General features: G+C 33.2%; 3 protein-coding genes across 3 annotated transcripts; 1 reads left to right on the forward strand and 2 right to left on the reverse strand.

Moving 5' to 3' along the window:
• Nucleotides 1–496: 496 nt before the first annotated feature.
• On the reverse strand, nucleotides 497–10,893 carry LOC140062411 (probable peptidylglycine alpha-hydroxylating monooxygenase 1). The gene is made up of 12 exons (XM_072108622.1): nucleotides 10,867–10,893; nucleotides 10,150–10,525; nucleotides 9,453–9,510; nucleotides 8,791–8,878; nucleotides 8,100–8,293; nucleotides 7,590–7,638; nucleotides 7,430–7,494; nucleotides 7,178–7,258; nucleotides 2,813–2,889; nucleotides 2,230–2,280; nucleotides 1,976–2,025; nucleotides 497–1,351 (listed from the first exon to the last, which is right to left on the reverse strand). Exons 2-12 carry the CDS (start codon nucleotides 10,444–10,446, stop codon nucleotides 1,186–1,188), a joined length of 1,176 nt encoding a protein of 391 aa, XP_071964723.1. The 5' UTR covers nucleotides 10,447–10,525; nucleotides 10,867–10,893; the 3' UTR covers nucleotides 497–1,185.
• Nucleotides 10,894–12,410: 1,517 nt separating this feature from the next.
• On the reverse strand, nucleotides 12,411–13,629 carry LOC140062591 (adenosine receptor A1-like). Its single transcript, XM_072108873.1, has one exon. The coding sequence runs from the start codon at nucleotides 13,580–13,582 to the stop codon at nucleotides 12,632–12,634; it is 951 nt and encodes a 316-aa protein (XP_071964974.1). The 5' UTR covers nucleotides 13,583–13,629; the 3' UTR covers nucleotides 12,411–12,631.
• Nucleotides 13,630–14,804: 1,175 nt separating this feature from the next.
• Nucleotides 14,805–19,474, forward strand: LOC140062218 (mitochondrial outer membrane protein SLC25A46-like). The gene is made up of 6 exons (XM_072108322.1): nucleotides 14,805–14,977; nucleotides 15,365–15,465; nucleotides 15,986–16,063; nucleotides 16,635–16,735; nucleotides 16,969–17,083; nucleotides 17,759–19,474. The coding sequence occupies exons 1-6, from the start codon at nucleotides 14,842–14,844 to the stop codon at nucleotides 18,362–18,364; spliced, it is 1,137 nt and encodes a 378-aa protein (XP_071964423.1). The 5' UTR covers nucleotides 14,805–14,841; the 3' UTR covers nucleotides 18,365–19,474.
• The last annotated feature ends 2,811 nt before the right edge of the window (nucleotides 19,475–22,285 follow it).

Below are 22,285 nucleotides of genomic sequence, written 5' to 3' on the forward strand. Positions count from 1 at the left end.
AACAACATACGGTTGTTAGCGTGTATCATTAATATACATGATAATAATATTAATTTATATACATGTAACATTGCAACATAGGCCCTACTTAATTAAATTGTAAATAGATTAAATAACACAATTGAATAAATAATTGATTGATCATACAGTAGTTATTATTGATAATCTATCATTAACTGAGTACATTTTCTGGAATTTATTTTTTTGAGAGCGACAAAACATTTGTTGTGTGTGGTAAATTTCTAAAACAACTTAATCCATTTTCTTAAATGACTGTAATTATCTGTAATTGTCTTATTATTTACAATAATTAATATATTAAGTATTTTATATATTTACATTAAGGCAATTAAATATTTTTCACCAAATTATAATGTTTTTTTTTTCCTCGATAATAATATGTATTCAGTCACCAATTAACAAAAATAACCAGGTGTGAGAATAGGCTAAAGCCACTCCATATCTGTATTGCAACAGGAACATGCAAACAAAATAATTTTAGTAATCATTTTTAATATTACTGATAGGATTTCGACCACATAAAAGATAACATTACAATCTATTTTTATTCATTTACTTTCTGGTGAAAGTGATGGCTGACATTGTTTCACATACAGTAGACTTACCATACCTACGTTGAATCGGTTTTACTTTTCCAACTTTGGCGAGTTCTCTGATCACTCGATTTGTTCTCCGTACATTCAATCTTTATCGTTTAAAATGTTAGGTATGATTGTGATAACATTACAAATAAAATGATCTTTCTTATTCAACATAAAATGAGTCGGATTATGTGGGCCACACAAACAGCAAGCATTAAAATATACAGTACAATGAACTTGGTTAGGGTGGAGCAAAAATGGATAGAGCCAAAATGGTCAAAAACATAATTATATACAATTTAAAAGAGAATTGAGGCTAAAAAGTTGCATTAAAACTGGTCTCAATTTAAAGACAACTACTACCAACAGCGGATGGTCAACTCCCTGCTAGCAAGTAGAGTGGCTTCTTGGAAGGTTGTAGGCCTAGTTGATCGAGCAAATACTGCAATACCATATAAATGTATGTTTCAAAAAATTAAATACACTGCAGGTCTGATTACCAAAGAAAGAAAACTATACGTAATAACACATTAAATTAACCCCTTCTTGCTTTCTCTAATGTCCCATTCAGCACTTTTTACCATTATTCTTCTTTTGATTTGGGCAAATTGCTTGCATCAGAGGGAATATTTTTAAAGTAATTCTGCCAGTGAAATTTCTCTCCTCGAAAGCAATTATCAATGTCCGGTAAAGTACCTGATGTATAATACATCATGTAAAAATTGCACATTTCGTCATCTGACGTGGCTCTAAAAACGAAAAAAAAAATGTATAAGAAAATATGATTAGATTTGTTTTTCTCGGAAATACAATACACTCCTTTAATGGTTGTATGGTGGTACGCGTCATGTCTCATATAGAACAAGGAGTTGTTTATATCTATGATTTATTTGAGACCTGAAAGACTGAAATCATTTTTCCCACTTCGATCTCATAAATTAATGAAACGTAACGTTTTTGGGATCCCCACTTTTTATACTTGGTTAAAAATGCACAAACGGGTTTCATACAGACACAGATAGACTTTACAAGATCGCAGTTCAGGATAACAATAATGATAATGATATTGAAAACTTAACAATGTAGGTAAATACATCTAACAGATTATCTCTGAAAATGTTTATTATAGCAACGTATCTCTGTACGGTTCGTACGTTTCGACGATGACAGGAGTCTAAAGCTTCGTTAAATTTTGGCTTACATTTAATTTAGGCTTTGATATCTTGGAATTATTTTGAAAGAAATGTTTCTAGAAGAGCTTGTCAGTCATGATTAGGCCTATATAACACTCGTCAGGAGCAACAGAATGCACACTTTATTTGTATAAGTTGTTTGTGTTTAGGTTCAGAATTTTTCGACAAGTAAAAACTTACCCAGTGAAAACGGTCTTGTCCATATCATTTACCATGGTGCATCTTGCTGCCTGTAAAATTATTAAAACAGTAACACTATTATAATTACGTAATACTAGGCCTAATTATTATTGTTATTGTCACGGATTCCCATATGACACTTTTGCAACTTCTGTTACTGCTCATGTTATGATATCAATTGCTGCTGAAATGGGTGCGACCAGATGTTTATTAGTATTAGATCTCGTAATCGTGAGAGTTAATATTTCACTTACTAAGATGTCACCATACTCAATCGTCATGTTCTTCTCAATCGGATAAAACATCTAGATAAATTAAAACGAAAGAAGATATTTTAAATATATAACATGTAAAGCTAAATCTTCTATCTAGGCCGACATGATTGTGTATGTGTGTTTGTTTTTGTTGTTGTTTTGTTTTTTTATTTGTATACTGTGCACCCATGTGGATATAATAAAGGAAATGCAGATTATGCCATATTATGACTACCTTTAGCAACAATAGAGCCTAATCGGAGCAAATGATGAACATATTATATGAAAAAGCATGTTACTGTACATTAAAAAGGGAAAGAAAAAAGAAAGTAAAGCACAATCAACTTCAAAAATGATAATTTCATGAACTTGGGAAAAATGGGAAATATTGATTTGTTCTCCTCGCATAGTATCGTGTCATTATGATAATATATATTTAGGAAAATTGCTAACGATAACCATAAACAAATTCATTCATTTTTCGTGGGCATCTTGTTCACATGTCAAATAGATGGTTTGCGGAGCAATTTGTTTACATCTGAGGCAAAAAACACCTCTTTACTAAAATAATGATCTAGCTTACCTCTGGCTTGTGTGGGTCCTGTCGTCCAATTTCAGTCCATTGTTGGTTTCGTATACGGTACGCCGAAACTACTTTGCCTATGAATAGAGAAGAATGAAAGTGTAACGGGGAATATACCGATACACATTTCCGAGGCTGTGTGGCTCTTCTCAGTGCTTAATTTATATTTCTTGATTATTTTTTTATTTATGTTATCTTTTAAAATTGTTTTATGATGATGGTGTGCTGTGATGATGTAATTTATATGGCTTGTAAATTGTTTCTGAAATAAAGTTTATTATTTATTAATACTTATCGACTAACTAAACGGGTGTCTTTGTATTCATAATAAGAAGGTACATTCGACCTTTGACAATGTAAGATACATTTGTGATTGTTCAATACTTAATTATGATTTCTTAATGTTTAGATTGGGTATAAAGCGTTACTTTGTATTTTACAGAGACTATTTATCCCTGATGAATACAATTATCGCGTGTACTGCATTGAGTTCAATTCGTAGAACGTTATAACTTTTTTAATTATAGTATAAACTCTAGACTTTTTTCAATCATTTTAATTTGAAGATTTTTTTTTAGTATAATCGATAAAAAGTAAGCAAAAATTATGATGATACAAATGTGTTACTGATATCAATATGTCACAATAATAACTATATGCAGTTGTATTGTAAGTCTAAAATGAAATAAAAGATGGCAAGTTTAATTCAGACTAGTTTACAATTGATGTTAGGCCCTATATGTTATAAATTTAATGTAATCATAGTAATGTGAAATTTAATTAAATCGATAAAATCTCCTCAACTATTCTAATTTAATTTCAAAATGTGTTACTGTCATTAATTATTAGCTATAAACTATATGTACATGTATTGAAATTCTAAAATGAATCAATATTATATCTATCGCCAGAAGGGTTTATTGTACTTTAATTACCATTTTTAGTTTAATAAATTATCCCTACACAACACAGTCATATAAAACTATCAAACAGTAATGATGACAGTAATTCAGATGAAAATTTAAACTAATGCGGTTTGCATTGGATTCGACAAACTTGTTATCTTCATCAATTTCGAGAACAACATGGTAAAGTTGGCATTATGTCTTTGTATGCTTTATGCATTCATTTGTGAAAAAGGTAAGGCATTATTTCATATGTGTAAATAAATGACCGTATGGTGTTTGTAATGTCCATTTGATAAAGCTGGGTTTTCATTAGTACGTAAGCGCAACTAATTTAATAGGCTTGTGATTGTTCAACTCACTTGCGTTGCGCTTACGTCATTACGTTGCACTTACGTCCCAGTGGGAACAGGTTTAATCAGGGACTGATAATTTGTGTATTACGTAAACAAGGATTGTACGACATTTAGGCCAAAAATATTATACTAAGGCATTTTAACAACAGGACACTGAGCCAAGATAGGAACTCATACTTGTCTTTTGATCTTATGTCTGGATGCGACAAATACCAACAGTATGTACTATGTACATATTCTTCGCGGCACACACAGCTGCAGATAAAACTCTTGATCTCCGGAGCTCAGCATCCTGGTGTTAGATTGTCTTACTTTTTCCCAAAAACGATAAAGGGAAGACTTTATGTTAATTTTATCATTCTTTCTATTATGTTACAGTAATAAATAATATATTTTATCTTTATAGGGGAGACGGCAATTTATAGAATTTCAGGTAAAGTTGCCACTCAAATAACTACCGTATCAATCAAACGATAATCATTATTATGATATTGTAATTAGTGAAATATTAGATGGTGTACCGGGTGTGCTGTCTTTTAAATAGAAAATTTGATTTGAAATCTTTGTATATCTTTGTCATGGAATGGAATAATGAAAAAAAGTGGGCTACACCAACGAAAGAGAAAAAGGTAATTACGATCTGAGCATTGTAATTTAAATTGTACTAATGGTTTTGATACAGTTTTTTTTTATATAATATTATTTTTTTAACATAATCAGAAGGCGATTCTGAATTGATATACGACGGCTCACGGTACACCGTTGTGATTTTCGACCGGCTTAAATGGATAGAAGCAAGGCAATTCTGTACGTCTTATGGTGAACATCTCGTTAGCCTAACGACCGTCAAAGAAGCTACTGAGGTCGTCAACTTTATGCAAACAAACTATCCAGATACCTCGTTTGTTATTGGTCTTTCTCGAGAAGCAGGTTTGAACAAATCTGTCGATTTAAATTGGATGTGGGAAACAGGAGAGCACCTTGATTCAAGTATACTAAATTGGAAACCTGGGCAGCCAGATGAAGATGACGCCTACTCGGCTGTGGTTAAATTTTCAGACGGATACTTGAAGGATCGTGTGCAGTCTTCGAATATGTTCACGAAGTTTTTCATTTGTGAAACAGGTAGGCCTACAGAAGGTCACATTAGTTGTACTGTACATTGATATAAAGTTTGCGGTACACACGTGGGAATATAGTTCTGCTATACAAACCTTCAAAGGATATAATACGTCCCTATAGTGTTGTGATCATAACGGTATATTGTTACAGCTTCGCAGAAGACAGGGCTTTAAACCTCAGTGCAACGTCTGTACCTTACGTGATCTTCATTTAGATTACAAATGTTACGTGTTATTTTAATTTATTTAATTACAGAGCGCCGTTTTAGAAATTTCAATATTGTCAACAAATATGCCTAGGCCTACATTTTGTTTCTGACAAAAGGTTATTTTGTTATGTCTCAAACGGCGCCTCGTAAAATAATGCCTCTTAATTATTAACAAATATGTTTTTTACTTCCAATAATAATAATAGGAAATGTTGTCTATTTTTCCATCTTAATTCAGATCTATTGAGTCTTATTTCGAGATTTTTCGTCGTCGGCGATAAGAAACGTTTAAACACGCCTGAATATTTGAGATGTGCTATACGTTGCCAGAGAGATTACGGCTGTAATGGGTTTTATGTAGATGACGCAGTGTGCCACATTGAAATGGAAAAAGTGAACATACAGCACTCAAACAAAGCAGGGATATATTAGAATAAACGCAAAGATGCATTTAAAGCTCAGGTACAGGCATGAATTTTAAACATAATATCTGGTTAATTGTACATAAATCTAATATTTGTAACAGAAATCAAGACGAAAAAACATGAATTTCCCCTATTATGGTCAAATACAAAATTTGGCAAAATTCTGCCAAAAAAACTAGGAAGACTTTTTTTCAGTAGATAGGTAGTTAACATAATGTAATAACCTTCTAGGTGACTCCCTAGAAGGTGAAAAAAGATAGTGGATATACGGTGGATAATTTTTGCTATAACATGAAAATAAAATTCTAAAGTTGAATAAAAATACCAGAAATGTAAAATTCAAGTTATATTACCTATATTTAGTCATCTGATAACATTTTTTACCACACCGTTTATTTTTCATAGCTTTTTAAAATGCCTCTCTATTTTCAAAATTTGTGTACAAAAGAATAGAGATTTTACTGTGTAATTTGAACTATCCCCCCACTGATAAGAAAGTGGTAATTTTCAAAAAGCTTGTGTAAACACAAATAAAATCCCAAAAATTATGAAACATAGGGGAAACTATAGATCGATAATTATTGGAATGTATGATCAATAGAAATTTTTTGCCCGCACCTGGCCTTTAAGGTTTTGCGTGACATCTTGTGTTTCCTTCTGAAACGGGAAATAAAGTAGGCCTAAAATGAAGAAAGTCTCGACGTTTCGGTTGTTATTAGTGTTTATTCGTCATTCTCTCAGTGTCATTTCGAAATAATGGTGGTCTAGTAGTAAGCCTAAGAAGCCTAAAAACTACAGATATCACTCCTTCTAAGTTTATGACATTATTGTTATGTATATTTTAAGAGTAAGGAGTAGGCCCTACTAATAATTAAATAAATGGCATGTTTTAGTAGTACTTTAGTTTATTTCTCAAGATATAAATTAAGGTTAAAAAAATTATTTTACTTATTAGTATTATATTGAAAACAATTGCTACAATAAAGGTTGTTGGATATGTTATTATTCACAGAGTACAGGTAAGGTTGAAAATGTTTAACGTGTGTTCATAGATGATTTTAATTGAAATTTGACTGCTTTTATATTCATTGAACTTTAAACACTGTTGCACGTTATTTGACGAACATTCTGTCCTTCTAAACTCTGTCTACACTATCAAACTTTATGTGACAGCAAATGTGATGTCATATCACTACAATATTTGAGCATATCATTACCATGTTTAGCCACATCACACTTTTTTTTGTCAAACTGTTTGATAGTGTAGACAGAGCTTTACCACACCAGCATCGACATGCTATTAGAGCACTGTTTATACGCACTATGGCTTGCATTGAATTCCAACTTACCAAGTTTGTGTGTGTGAACACGGAACGCAAACGGATAAAGCACCTGTGAGTGCTCGTATGAACACGCCGACTCCATGTACACTTAAAGATAAGAGTTGTAAAAGATGAATATTAAAGGGAGCAGTGTAATTGCCATTCCACCATCAACAAAACAGGTATGTGTATACAAAAGATTGTACCAATTATTATTTATTTAAAATCGACTGATTTTGATATACAACTAATGGATGGTTGATTAAAAAATCATCTTACCTGTTGAATGTCCAGGTACACGTCCTTCACTACCAAGTAAATACACAGCGGCACTTAACCTTTTTCTGTGTAACATAAAAAAAATCGCTATGTTGTAAATAAAATAATGTTAATGAAAAAGTACAGCTTGTAAACTATAAAAGTTAATCAATATACTTACGGTTGATCAGTGATTTGTAACGTTATTCCAGAGTCATCGATAAAGTGTTCTGTGAAAATAAATTGTTATAATAATTGGTATAGTAAAAACTCATTTCTTTAAGAAACAACAATTAACAACAATCGCTGCTCGCACAAATAATATATGATGTAATTAATGTGATTAAATTCAGGGCTATTAGTCCAAAGTTCCAATTAAATTTTCATTCGTTTCAGTCTTTTCATCCATCTAGATACTTAAAAACATTAGCAAATTGCTGATAGGCCTAATACATAGAATTTTGAGTATCAATTTATAAAGACGTACTTGTTTATTAAATATTAAAGATGCCACATCGTAGCACTGCTGCAATTTCCGTTCAAAAATCTTTCCGAATTTATCGTCATGCGACTTACTCACGATCTTCCACAATAGTGTATGAACATACACGTTATAATTTAATGCGCTGTGTGAGCACCATGTATCTATCTCTCTTGTGTCATAACTGATACAATTCTATGCCTTATTTACCTTTAATTTTGTCTCCAATCTTGCCATAATGAACTTGTAGAACTAGCTGGTTGATTCCAGTATCACCACCAACTTCAAAGCCGACGTCTTTTGGTAGTTCAAGTGAAGGGGCATCCATTGCCCACGCATACAGGATCTTGGAGCCTTCGTCACATACCGGTCCATCGTTGGAACTTGCCATTTCACCGCAGTTCCTAACATTGAGTACATTAAAACATAGTATCAGTACAGAACTACTACAAATGAACATTTTGAAATAATTTCATCTCCAGGATCCAAATTACGAAATTACAAAGTGGCGTTCTTTTTTTATTTTTCACTTTCATAAAACAGCAAAAATAATAAACAGAAAAACCATCGCGTGGACGAATGAAAGTGCTAAAGATAAAAGCCAGATGAAAATGTTAGTTAGTAACTTCAATTACACTTGGCATTTACACTGTTTTTATGGTACAATTCAGTTTTTATAAAGTTCATTTTACTGTTGTATAGTTACAGCTTCATAACGCTTGTTACGCAACGCAAGAACGTAAGCGCGACGTATTGGTTAAAACGCTTGCGTTGTGTTTACGTCCTTGCGTTACGTTCTAGTGGGAACCAAGCTCTAATGAACGGAGACGGAGCTGTAAATCATAGAGTACAGTACAAGGAAGTGAACGCATGTAACGCGCATGTATACAGGTGTACATACCAGGTGTTATTACGGCTTCCTGGTTTACTACATCCATAGAGTAACATATGATGAGCTGTACCCATTTCAGCTTGGGGATCATAACCAACTTTAAAATAAAACAAATATTGTAAAAGCATAAATTATAATAAAGGTATACAGGTAGTAACAGGCGGGTAACACGCGTGTAATACTCATACAGCACATAATAATTTAGCTCTGTTTACAATATCAAACATTTTGTGACAAGAAATGTGATATGCCCATGGACACGATGACGTCATATCACTACCATAGTTTGATAGTGTAGACAGAGCTTTATCCTTAACATCGTGCGTCAAAGTGTGCTATAAAAAATTGTCATTAACACAGTGTATCAATATTAAAATAGATTTAATTCAGAAGGCAAAAAGCGCTGATGGTTATTAGTTTAATTCACACATTATTTCGATAACTTTATTGACAATAATATTTGCATCAATGCTTACAAGAAATATTAAGTAATAAAATGAGCTTTTTAAAGGTTACATTGTGTCCCCACGGAGAAATGAATTGTAGACTTATATAATTTAACTGATTAATTCTGAAGTATTAAACGCGTGAACATCATCTGCGCATGTTCACAAACTGATATCTGAGTCTTAGTTTTTTACAAATATAATATATGCCTAAGCTCTACTCACTTATAAAAACAGACCGATCCATCGGCATCTCAAGTGCGTGACAAAAATATTCATTTTCCTTAACAGAAATAAATATTACAAATTATTGTTAATATCAAATTACAATTAAGCCTATGTACGTGCAAGTCGTCACAACTGGTATCTATTCATAGTCAATGACGTAATTCTTGGTCGGTGTTCATAAAGTCCACTCTTCGAGAGACTATTTTGATCATTAATTATCCACCACCGGTGTTTTGCATTGCCCCATCCCATTTGAAAATTGGATGATGACACCGAAAGAAGAGAATCTGAGAGCCAATATTTAAAATTGTGAATATCTCACCATTATTGTTATATACATTGTTGTACAGTTTAGCATAGATTGTTAAAACTCTTTGCATTTTGAGTAAGTAGTAGGTATATAGGCCTCCTACATAATAAATTAACATTTTTTAATAATTGAATCTGCGCGTTCTACAACATTCAAAACACATTGTTGATATCATTTTTCCTCCATGGTCATACGGATAGTATAGTTTATTTTACGATAGTTTATCAGAAAAGCTATAAATCATATAATATATATAAACTTTATATGGTATAAAAGAAGAAAATTATTGTTGTAATTTATGTTAGATAATATGTAATCGTTTATTGTTGTGTCCATCTAAAAACGGTTTGTTTTCAGAGACATAAGATAATAACTTTTACTTACATGTGTCGGTTGAACATTTGGCATTCGTATATCAACGTTTATAACATGTACATCATCATCATCTTCTTGGATTTCGTTCGTATCCTCCTCCTGCTTGTCTTGTTTTGAGTCGCTTTCAAACGTTTCAGAGGCACTGTATTCAAAGCCGATGTTGTTTTCCGAATAATCCACTTGGCTGTAGCGTTCATTCAATTTTTGTTTCAAATAATTTATCTGCGATTGTGTCAAACAATTAGACTGGTGTACGAAAACAACAGCAAGTACCATGAAACATGTACAAATCGTTTTCTTCGCCATGTTGTTGTTATAGTTTAAAATTTTCAAAGAATAGCAGCTACTCGTTACGTTTCCGTCTTAACAGAACTGTATGTATTATCTATGATAAAATATTCTTGTTACTAATGGATACGTCGATTCAGTTGAATTAATGAAACACGCATTGGCGTTTCCGCGTCGTAATGACGTATTGCTTGCTAATTAAATATGAAGACATGCTCGTAATTTTTAATAGCATTGTATATTCATAACTGAGTAATGTGATATAAATCGGTATCATTAGCTTACGATTAAAAAAATTCATTGCGTCCACAAATATAATTAATATAATTGTAATACATTCGTATGTCATACATTTTCAATGTCATCAACATTTTTATTTTGTAACTGATATTAGAATTGTTTTGTTTTACATAGCACCACCTACTCTATTATACTTACCGCCTACACAATCTAAAATGATATTAATAAATTAAAATAATTATCGACGCGTATATTAGTTAAAGCTCAGTAGCTCTAAATGCAACGGCTGAGTATTATGAATAATACCGTAGAACAAAAATTATACTCTTGATATCCTATTTGTTGGTATAGCATCTGGAAGGTATGACTTAGTGGGTAGATGATATAAATTGTATTAAGAATATGTTTTAAAAAGGAAATTCGGATTAGGCCCTCCACGGACCCACGGCAGCCAGCAGTGCAGCGCCTACCAGATCAGCACACCGGGAGACGATCCCCTACTATTTTCGAATAGTGTACCAAGTTCTTTAACGTGCACTGTTAGTACACGGGACCAACGGCTTTACATCCCATCCGAAGGACGAGGCAATGAGAGTAAAGCACCTTGGCTTAGGATGCAATTAGTATGGTACAGATAACCTCGTACCCATGCCTATCACATGCTAGTACGATATTACCATTACACCATCACTCTCCAGTATATACAGCACCCGCCGCGATTTCTAGACGGTCTCCCATCCAGAACGCAACCAGGCCCAACGTTGCTTAACTTCGGTGAAACATATCACTATACTTTAATTTTCTTTATTATGTAACTATGATACTATTGTTCATTCTGAAGTCAAAAAATTCGTTTCCTTATATAAATAGTACCAGTTTACAACTGCTAAACTAAACTTTGCCAAGCCTGGTTCACAGGCAACCGGTTCTTGTACGGTGTCGATCATGTCTAATAATAATGAGATAAACCGGGCTTATTTGTAATACAACGTATCCTTTATTCAGCATTGTTTTAGTATTTTTTCGAAAACAATATCTCAACAATCTGAAAACATTAAATATTCAGAAGAAAAAAATCAGAATTATACTAAAAGTAAAAACTCGGATCTTAATAATTACTAGTTTATATCTTTTTATCCAGTCTATTTTAACACAAAAGAAAGGAACGTTGGTATTTTCCGAACATTTGAAGCGCTTTGTTTTTTGTTGTTTTTTTAACGAAGCTATGAGATTTAGGCCTACTACATGAGAATGTTTTAAAAGTCAAATCGCCTTTTAAAAAAAACAAAAGCCATGTGATTATATGCATTCGATTATTTTAATCATTGTTGGTCAATTGAAGATGAAATTGCGTAAGATTTAAAAAAAAAACATACAGAAGTTTAAAAATATGCGTTTAGAATGTCAATTTTTTTTATTTTGTTTGCCAAGTGAACAGTTTCGCAAAGGCATTGTATAACTTAAAATGTTAAAGATGTATTGTCCCCCTGAAAATATAATTCTTAACAACATTTTTGTTGAATATGCCATTTTAATGTAACATAATAGTTATCCACTTTGTCCAAAAATTTGATCGAACAAAATTTTATTTACCTGAAAAAACTGTAATTTAAAGCAAAAAATTGGCTGCCAGCCAATGTTTTTTTGGTTGAATTTAACCATTCATTTTGTCATTTTATAAGTGAAAACATTATTTTTTTTATTTTTTTTCTATGGAAGTTTTTAACTTTATTAAAACTACAAAATAACATATTCCAAGTCTGATTTAATTAATCTTCATTTTTCATGTTTTGGGGGGAAAATACATTTTTAATACTTCAGAACATAATTATAGTATTATACTATTATGTTAAGCACATGACAGTAAGTATACTTGGCCATAAGTAGAACATAGTTATATTGCACAAACAAATGGGGTAGATGTCACAGCGAGTGTAGATGCCGGTGCAAGAAAAAATGTTTACTAACAAGATGTGCCGCTTGTTGATTTTGTAGCTCTGGTAGACGTTTTGTTAAAAAGACGGCTTAGAGCATATGAAAATTGCCGGAGACGACACACATATATAAACGGATTCACCGCCGAACTCGTATTCACCAGAGCCTCTGCAATCAGAATATACCAATACATATCAGATCTTTGATATCCAGAATATACGACCGGTTTCAGAGCGTGAGGCAAAAACGTTATACCGAATGCACAGACGATCAAAGCACTTGTTTTTGCCGCTTTGAATCTTTTACGAACAATCTTACGTGTGCTTAATGAAATACTCTCTATGTTTGCATTATGTTTCCTTGCTTCTAAAACAATTCTGAAGTACATTATTATCAATAGGAGAGTACCAATAGAAACCATGGCTAAAGTTACGTAACCTTGAGCTATAAAAGCGTGTCGACTTGGCAGATAGCAAAGGAAAATTCCTTCAATCGTTTTAGTTTCCCCGAAAAATGGCATGGTGCCGTAAAAGCAACCCAAAATCCACGAAAAAGCAATAGAAAAGTAGATTCTACGTAAAGTTATAAGTTTATGATAATGTAGCGGTTTCATTATAGATACGTACCGATCCACTGTGATCAACAAAAGGTGGCAAAAAGAAATTGAAATAAAAATCTTTGAAGGAATGTACTGTATGTGGCATTTGCTCGGTAGGTACAGTGATCTTCTTGTTGAGATGTGACCCCACATAAACATGGGTACGGCGATAATTCCTGTGAGTAGGTCCACAAATGCTAAGCTGGCTAGTAACACAAATTGTGGATCTTCGAAATGTCGAGTTTGTCGAAAGAAAAAAAGAACAAGCGCATTCCCAGTAATAATGACAACATCCAATGGTATATACACTGACAAAACAACAATCAAATTTTCCCTCATATCGTCTGTCGTGATATTTGTGCCTGTTAAAACTGTATCCATTGTGTACAGTGTATGCAAATAATGTGATGGTATTCTGAATACACTTGTTATTGAATTAAACAAACCTTTTCCTGTAACAATATCCCACAACCAGTACTTTAATGTAGGTTGGTTGTTGATTTCCTGCAGTAAGCCTATATAGACCTATTTACAGTTATCCACTCCTATCTCCGTACATCAGCAATACATGTTTAATGATGTAAACAAAATGTCTTCCGCCATTCCATGAACTTTCAGAATCGAACACTGTATCGGAACTAAAATAAATATGTTGTGTTAATAATTTTTGTTTCGTGTAAAAAAAAATAAAATGTCTAATTAAGTAATATTCGTGTTGCTTGTGTTCGAAAACATATGCTTCGTCGATGAAGAAGTATTTTATATATTTAGGCCTAAGCTTAGAGTTTGCGAATTTTCTTTTTTGTTTTTCTGTTTGTAAGTTGTTTTTTTTTTATATGGATAAAATATTCCGAAATAAAATTAATTGAAATTGAATTGATTTAAGTTTTAAAACACAAACACTGATCTTATGAATTTAAACGCTTAGACGTACCTACTTCTCTAAACATTTAAATCAAGTAAAAATTGAAAAACTGCACTTTTCAAAAGATAGTATCTGAATATACCGTGACTGCTGTATTAAGACAGCATTTGTTCGCAGTTGGATAAGATATATAGCTAAGCATTCTTTTTCCTGGAGCAACAACCATAGGCCTACACAAAATAGACTTACACGGTCTACAAGAAAATACCAAGATAATTTTAACTTGATCAGATATGGACAAGAAAAGATACGTCCACGATCATGTCATTATACATATATATATTTTTGAAATACAAAAATCAATAATGCCAGTCAAAATTCCAAAATTTTAACACAGACACAGAATTAAGTATAATTTGATTTGGAATAAATACAACGTGACAAGATAAAACACTAGTCAGTGATTATACAATAGTTGAGAGGCACCAGTCCTGATGGTACGCATTCTTTGTAAACACATTGTGGCTGGCAAAATAATAATAATAATAATAATTGTAATGTGATGTAAACTATGTATTCGTGTTCTTGTATTATAAATATAATAGATTTTATAAAACAATAAACAAACTTACAATTGTTTATTATACAAATCAATTTATTGTACAGTATTGTTATTTGGCCTCAACGGCTGCCCATAGCTTGTGCATGCTCGCTCGAGCCTCGCTCGACTTAACTTTCGGCCGGCTAGCCGCTGATTGTTTTTTTGTTTTATAATATGGGCGTAAAGAGGATTCCTGGTTCAGAACAAACTGTATTTAACCGGGCTACTCTAAAAACAGACCCTTTACATCTAGCCCAAGAAAACGTTATGGATGCTGTCAGGAAAGCGACACCAAAACATCATGAAATAGGTATGCTTAATATTCTAGCCCTAGCCTAGATAGGCCAGAGGGTCTCGTGCGACGGGTTTCGTTGGCCGCCGTAACGATCGGCCAGAGTGTAGGCCTGTCTACTAGGTAGGCCTAGCCTATTACTACTGTATGGTTACGAAGTGGCACAAATTGCGGGCGCATAGTAGCTACATAATAATCCACATGCTACGCCTATTAATTGTACTTTTAAATACTGACTGTTTATTCAAAGTGTGCTGTGATGTGTTTATCTACAAATTATTATAAAATAATACTGTAGTACTGACAGTACAGAAGAGTTTGTAATCTAAACTTCATTTAGGCTAATCCTATGTAATTAATGAAATATGATACAATAAAATAAACATTTTTCACCTATTTATTTAGAAAACTTCCAACGTTATGCAGGTTTTGGAATCGGTATTGCAAGTCTGTTAACTGAAAATGTGCTGTCGCATCCATTGATTGCTTTTAGAAGACAATGCCAGGTAAAACAGTAGCACATCCATTCTTCTTATGCATATTGTTAATTGTATGACCCACTAGAGCTATACGACCCCGGGAGAGGTGCATCATTTACAAATAATTACTGACGCAGGGGTGCGTCAAAAAACCTAGAAGGTACGTCACATCAATGAACGATGGTGTGTCAATGTCCGTCACTTTACCACTCAAAATATCATAATTGCGTAAAAAAGTCACATTTTTTACGCAAGGATGTGTTATAGTATTGATAAGGTATGACACACATCGGACAAACGACGCACCTCTCCCGGGAGTCGTATAGTGGGTCATAAATTGACAAGTGCATTATAGTACTACTGTAGTCCGATTAAAGATGAAAATGTACAGAATCCTTACATCTGTCTTTAAATTATTTTAATTATCTTTCAAATCTTATCGAATTTATTTTAGCTTCACTTTAAAATTAAATAAAAAGGTTATTAAATTCCTGGGTTTATTATTAGTAACACTATCAAAAATTAGATTTTTTTTTTTTTTTTTCAGGTGAATTGTCAGAGTTTTCGTTACCACTTAACTCCCTTCACGGTAATTCAAGTTATGACAACTCTGCAAAGAAATCAGGTATTAAAGATATCCATTAGGAGGCTAAATGTCATTGAAGTTTGTGCGTCAACAAGGAACATTTTCTCTAATTTGCTATTGACGGACTAAAGCTCTGTCTACACTATCAAACTTTATGTGACTACATGTGGTGTGCCCATATATCATATCACTACCATATGTGTGCATATCACTTCCATATTTGTGCACTCACATTTTTTTGTCACATAAAGTTTGATAGTGTAGACAAAGCTTTATGATAAAGTTATAACTGGGGGTCAATGCTACAGTAGACTGTTTTAATGTTCGAAATGCACAACCCCACTATTCTAAAGCTCTGTCTACACTATCAAACTTTATGTCACAAAAAATGTAATGTGCCCAAATATGGTAGTGATTATGATGTTATCGTGTCCATATATGAGAGCATCACATATTTTTGTCACAAAGTTTTAGACAGAGCTTATTATACAATCCTACTCTTAATTTTGATATTATAATAGCAAGCATACTGTGTTTTTTTTCATTGACTTGTAAAAATGTACCTTGTTTATCATTACAGTAATTGTTTATTATTTATATTATTTAACAGGGGTTTACTGCATTGTGGAAGGGAATCCCAAGCACAATAATGGTACAAGGTATCGGCATGGTAACAGAGACAGTAATCAGTGAAGCGACACCTTTCCCAAAGTAAGGATTAGCAATTTAGATTTTGATTTATTGGAATTCCTCCTCTCTAAATAAAATTTAAATAAATAATCATTGACAAAGAAACAATTTAACAGAACATCCCTTACAGTTATACAGGTACCAAACATAAAGATTGATAGTGTACACAATGCTTAACTAGTGGTGTATATTTACTGGAAACTACATATTCTTCCCAATGCAAACTAGTACTAAACTTTGACTCTGTTTTTCAGAGACGTGCATTCACATAGTTCATTAAAGCATTTCATTGGTCATGTGATCCTGAAAGCAATTAGCTGTGTTGTGACTCTACCAGTGTATGCTGCCAGTCTTGTTGAAACAGTGCAGGTACTGTACCATACTACCCTAAAAACAAGCACGAATGTGCGATACTCGGGGTACAGCAAAAGAAGCTGTAATGACGTCATAAGACGGGATGTGACGTCACATACACGTCAATAACCTCGCTACCAAATAGTAGTTTATACCATCTTCGAGACGTCATATGGCTGCATCCGGTTTGAAATTTTATATAGCTTTGAGGACATGTCCCTGTAGTATATTCATGCCAAATCCCAGCTCAATACTACAACGAATAAGGGAGGAGTAGTACTTTATAAACCACACTTTTTACTCAATAGTGTCGGATGGAAGAAAAGAAGATGAGAGAGTCCTAGACTCGGGTACCCCGAGTAATGATTAAAATTACTGCTTTAACAGTGAATATACAGTAATAATTATACTGAAAGATTAGAGTGGAGCTGTGACTTGGTGATTATGATGCTCGGCTACCAAGCCAAGGGTCCTGGGGTCAAGTCCTGTCAGTGTCAGGATTTTTTCTAATATAAATAATGACAATTTATAACTCCATTCCCAAAGTATTATAATAAGACTTAGTAAGTAAGACTTAATAAGAAACCTTTAAGAAGGATAAAGTCAAATTTTTGCTATATTTTTTTCTATTGTTTGCCGGTATAAACTTTAATGAAATGTACTTGAATGTTACATACTGTTTATTTTCAGAGTGAAATTGCAAGTGAATGTCCAGGACCATTTGATTGTCTTCGTGAAGGATTTTGTCGCGTTACAGGCTGGGGCGTACCTCAGACAACACGTATGATCCCACTTCTGTCGCTAGTAGTACCGTCAACCATCACAACACTTGTTCGATATATACTCACATCAGCAATCCAGTACACAATGTTATATTTTATTCATCAGCGACAACGTAAAAAGTACATGGAAAACAACGAGGGAACACCTGCGGCAAGGTCAATGCTTGACGCCTACTTTCCTGAACTCTTTTCAGCTTTTACTGGACATCTTATCATAGATACAGCATTGTATCCCGTGGAGACTGTCCTCCACCGATTACTGCTCCAAGGCACGAGAACAATTATCGATAACACAGATGACGGGCTGTCAGTGCTTCCAATCACAACGCAGTACTATGGATTCTGGGACTGTTTTACGGTAATACGTTACGAAGAAGGAATTACAGGTTTCTATAAAGGGTTTGGGGCACTTTTACTGCAATACGCAATTCACGCATTTATTTTAAAATCAACAAAATTTGTCTACATAAAATTAGCGGAAGAGTTTGGCATGGACAAGACACCAACTACGTAAAGTTGTATAATATAGTGAGATAATAACATTTATAAATTACTTTTAATATGGAAACGAATCAGCTTTACATGGTTGTGAATTTTACAATTCATTATTTTAAATGTGTTAAAGCCAAAGGTGCAAAAATCATACATTTATATATACGATAGATTATAAACAAATATATTTCATATTCAAGTTTGGACATATTGTTGTTTAAAGCTTGGTTCCCACTAGGATACACACACAAGCGCAATGCAAGTGAGTTGAGCAATCACAAGTGATAGATGGATTTGAACTGTCGCTTGTCATTGGTCAACTCACGCTCACATCCTTTTGTTGCGTCCTAGTGGGAACCAAGCTTTAATTAATTTTTACTTGAGGTCAAAATATTTATGGAAATTCTATCGATCTAGTTCATACAATTACCAGCTATTTTTTCAGCTCACAGCTCCACAACATATATTGTTTCCTTTTTATTATGACTAATTCGATGCATGTATTACGATTAATGTACACTGCTATGTATGATAGTGTCATATTATGTTTAATAGGATGGTGGTGTTAATTAAAATAAAAGTAAAAGTCAAGCATATTATGTAATTCAATCTAATTGATGATATAAAACTTTTTCAGAACAATAACTTTCATAACTTTCCAATACATATCAAATGTGTCCGTTTACATGAGGTACCAAATGCATTCGTAAGAATGAAAGAACAGGCGTTTGTCCACAATAAGAGGTGTTTGCTAATATGCGGTGTCCGCACAGAGAGGTTCAACTGTATTAAATGATTTTCAATACTAAATGAATTTCCTTTAAAGTACAGGAGTTTATTACAGAGGTTCTCTTGTATAACTACACCAGTGCAATCTAATGGAAGGCCATTCTGCTTATCAAGCAAAAGGTTGTTTTGAGTCTCGGTTTCCCTATATTAAAAAGTAATGTATTTATGTTATAGTTTACCACAGACCATTGAATTAAATCTGTTTGAGTACATGACCTATACTATATGCCCTGCACCTTGTTTATCAACTGTTTTCACGTTTTGAAAATCACTTTTATCTTAAGAAAATGAGAGTTTTTAAGCAATGTAATGTATTGATTATACAGTAATATAAACAAAATACGTAGACATTTTAAACCTTTTTTTTTTGGTGGTCGATTTCATTTCACATACACGATCATTTACCATGTAGAAGTGTTCCGTGACGGTGTTTGTTTCGTTTGGTTCTCACTATTATAGGACGCGTACGCAACGCAAGGACTGTCTACACCATCAACGTTAATGTGACAAAAAAATGTGATGTACTATATGGACATGATGATGTCATATCACTACCGTATTTGGGCATATCACTACCATATTTGGGTTCATCACACCTTTTTTTTGTCATCAAATTAGTGTAGACAGAGCTTTAGCGCAACGCAAGTAATTTGACCAATTTCAAGCTGCGGATCATCATGCGAACGAACTGTCGATTGTGATCGGTCAACTCGCTTGCGTCCTATAGTGGGAACCAAGTTTTACTGCAAGTAAAACATAATGTAGTGTAACGGTATAGATAAATGTCATTGCTGTCGCCATTCATTCAGACCATGGAGGAAAAATCCTCCATGTTCAGACACTACCACGTAAATTCACCCTCAATATTATAACAAAAAAATATATACTGTGTTCAACTGTGATTTTTATTTACACGATATTTTGCCGATTGATGATATAGATAGATAGATATGCGACTTTAGTACTGTATCAGTAATAAAGTAGGCTTGATAAAGTTCAGTGCAGGATACTGATTTACATTTTGAAACCTTAAAACTATTAGGCCTAAAAACAATTATTATTTCACACGGTTCTTTTACAAATATTGTTAAGCCAACACAACCCATAACAGTTCATTATTTTATAGTAGATACACCTTGATTTGTATCTTGATTATAATTTGGTTCTAATATTACAAAATAGTCACAATGTAGGTTTTTATTATTCTTCAAGGATATCGATTTATCGATTTCTATATCGATAGAACCCTATTCGTCATCATTAGCTTCATCATCCTCATCAAAGTTTACATCCACTTCTGTTTTTGAAAATTCATTTGAAATGAATTGTTTTATATCATCTGGAAAACTACACTTATAGAGATTAATGTAGTATATCTCTGGAGCAATATTCACTAAAGAAGGTAATTGTGAATGATTGATATTTGTAAGATTGTTACAGCTGATACCAAGGACGTTTAACTTCATTGTTATTCTTCTATTCGTACATTCTATTATCATATTGTCTATTATAATACCTGATAAACTGCATTTGTTCATGTTAAGAACTGTAAGTTCAGGAGAAATAGCAAATAGTGATGCGAGTGAACACCCACTGATTTTACTTAGGTTATTACCACTAAGATCCAAAATTATCAATTTTAACAATAATTTACTGTCTACGCAGTGTAAAACCATGTCGTTTATAGTAATACCTGATAAACCACTGTCTTGTACTCTAAGCGTGTCAAGCTCAGAGAAAGTGGTAAATAACAAAGCCATGGAATAGCCAGTCACGTTAGTAAGACAATTGCCATTCATGTTGAGGTCATTCAAGTTCAACTGATGTGATGTTTGACTTAACTTCTCCATCATATCATTAATTATCTGTCCTGACAAATTACAACTACTCATGTCAAGCATTAACGTCTGCAAAACAGAACCCAATAATGACGCCAGCAGTGTACCATTGATAGTGCTCAAGTTATTACTACTAAGATCGAGAGAAGTTAATTCCAGTTTTACACTATTACAACAGTGTATGTACATGGCATTGATAATCTCACCATCCAGAGTACAGTCACTCAATCTAAAGTCTGAGAGTTTGGGAGTAATGCTTATTAAGGAAGCTAAAGAAGCACCATCCAATTGGTTAAGGTTATTTCCAGCAACATTAAATGTACGTAATTCTAATTTTGCATCCATACCTGACAAACTATTTGTCATATCATTAAAAACATTGCCTGATAGATTACACCTTTCAACCTGAAGAAAGTTCAGTTTAGGAGCCCTAGACATAATATAAGCCAATGAAGTGCCTTTGGTTGAACTTAAATTATTATTACCGATGTTCAATCTTTCTAACTCCAATGAGATTTTCCCAGAAAAAGATTTTACCATATCATTGAACACATGACCTGGTAGTCTACAGTTGTGCATGTCGAGATTTTTTAATTTTGGAGCCATAACCATCAATGAAGCTAACGAGGAACCACAAAGATTGTCCAAAAAATTATCACTTATATCAATGGCGTCTAATAGCAATTTCTGTCCATTACTATAACATTTCTTAATCATAGTATTCATAATTCCACCTGATAAACTACATTTTATCATACAAAGATTATTCAGTTTTGGAATGAACATTAATAAAGATGCTAGTAAAGAGCCATCGACGTTGCTAAGGTTGCTATCGCGGATGAATATTTTCTTCAAGGCTAATTTATGGCCCCTACTAGTGATCTCTTTTAGCATTTCATTTATTACTACACTTGTAATAGATTCGTCTAAATTCAAAAATTCAAGTTTTGGCGCCTTGCTCAACAAGTGAGTTAGAAATGAAGAGGTTACAGAACTTTGATACAAACTATAGCTTGTTACATCATACTTAAAATCTAGTTTCTTACATTCTGAGTTTAGATGCTCAATAACACTATCGCCCCAAGTTTCATGAACTCTTTCCAAAAGCTTAGATTGATATGGTACAGCGATCATAATATGAGCTAACATTATACCCTTTTCTTTAGATGAACTTTCATTACTAATAACTTTGATCAGTGTATCAGTTTCTGCAAAACAAGCTTGTAGTGGTTCAGAAAATACCGGACCTATACCGTGTATATTTCTTAAAAGGTCTATAAATTGGTAATCTTCGCTTACATCTTGGATCATATGAT

This window comes from Antedon mediterranea, chromosome 11 (assembly GCF_964355755.1).
Source record: "Antedon mediterranea chromosome 11, ecAntMedi1.1, whole genome shotgun sequence".
In the NCBI taxonomy this organism is placed as follows: Eukaryota; Metazoa; Echinodermata; class Crinoidea; order Comatulida; family Antedonidae; genus Antedon; species Antedon mediterranea.